The sequence below is a fragment of the Mesitornis unicolor genome, unplaced genomic scaffold, assembly GCF_000695765.1.
Source record: "Mesitornis unicolor isolate BGI_N332 unplaced genomic scaffold, ASM69576v1 scaffold32735, whole genome shotgun sequence".
Lineage (NCBI taxonomy): Eukaryota > Metazoa > Chordata > Aves > Mesitornithiformes > Mesitornithidae > Mesitornis > Mesitornis unicolor.
This window is the reverse complement of record NW_010188037.1, coordinates 1,906-2,177: the sequence shown is the minus strand read 5'-3', so window position 1 is coordinate 2,177 and position 272 is coordinate 1,906. Positions and strand designations below refer to the sequence as shown.

The window sequence follows — 272 nt, the reverse complement described above, 5'->3', positions numbered from 1 at the left end:
AAGATCCAGAAGCGGACGTGGGAGAGAGGGGCGAAGGCATCGTAGCAGACGTTCTCACAGCCGGGCTGCTGCGTGTTGCAGATGAACTTGCTCTGCTCGTCGTAGTAGATGGACTCGCCCCCCACGGCTGTCAGCACGATGCGGAAGACGATGAGGACGGTCAGCCAAATCTTGCCCACGAAAGTCGAGTGGTTGTTGATCTCCTCCAGGAGCCGCGTCAGGAAACTCCAGCTCATCCTGGCCAGGCGGTTGGCTCAAAGCCTGCGGGGCAG

At 60.3% G+C, this 272-nt stretch overlaps 1 protein-coding gene across 1 annotated transcript; it reads right to left on the bottom strand.

Moving 5' to 3' along the window:
• Window positions 1-5: 5 nt before the first annotated feature.
• Window positions 6-236, bottom strand: LOC104541561 (gap junction gamma-1 protein-like; the record flags this gene model as incomplete). The annotated part of the gene is made up of 1 exon (XM_010185651.1): window positions 6-236. A coding segment is annotated over exon 1 (231 nt), but the record flags the coding sequence as incomplete, so codon positions are not given.
• Window positions 237-272: the final 36 nt, after the last annotated feature.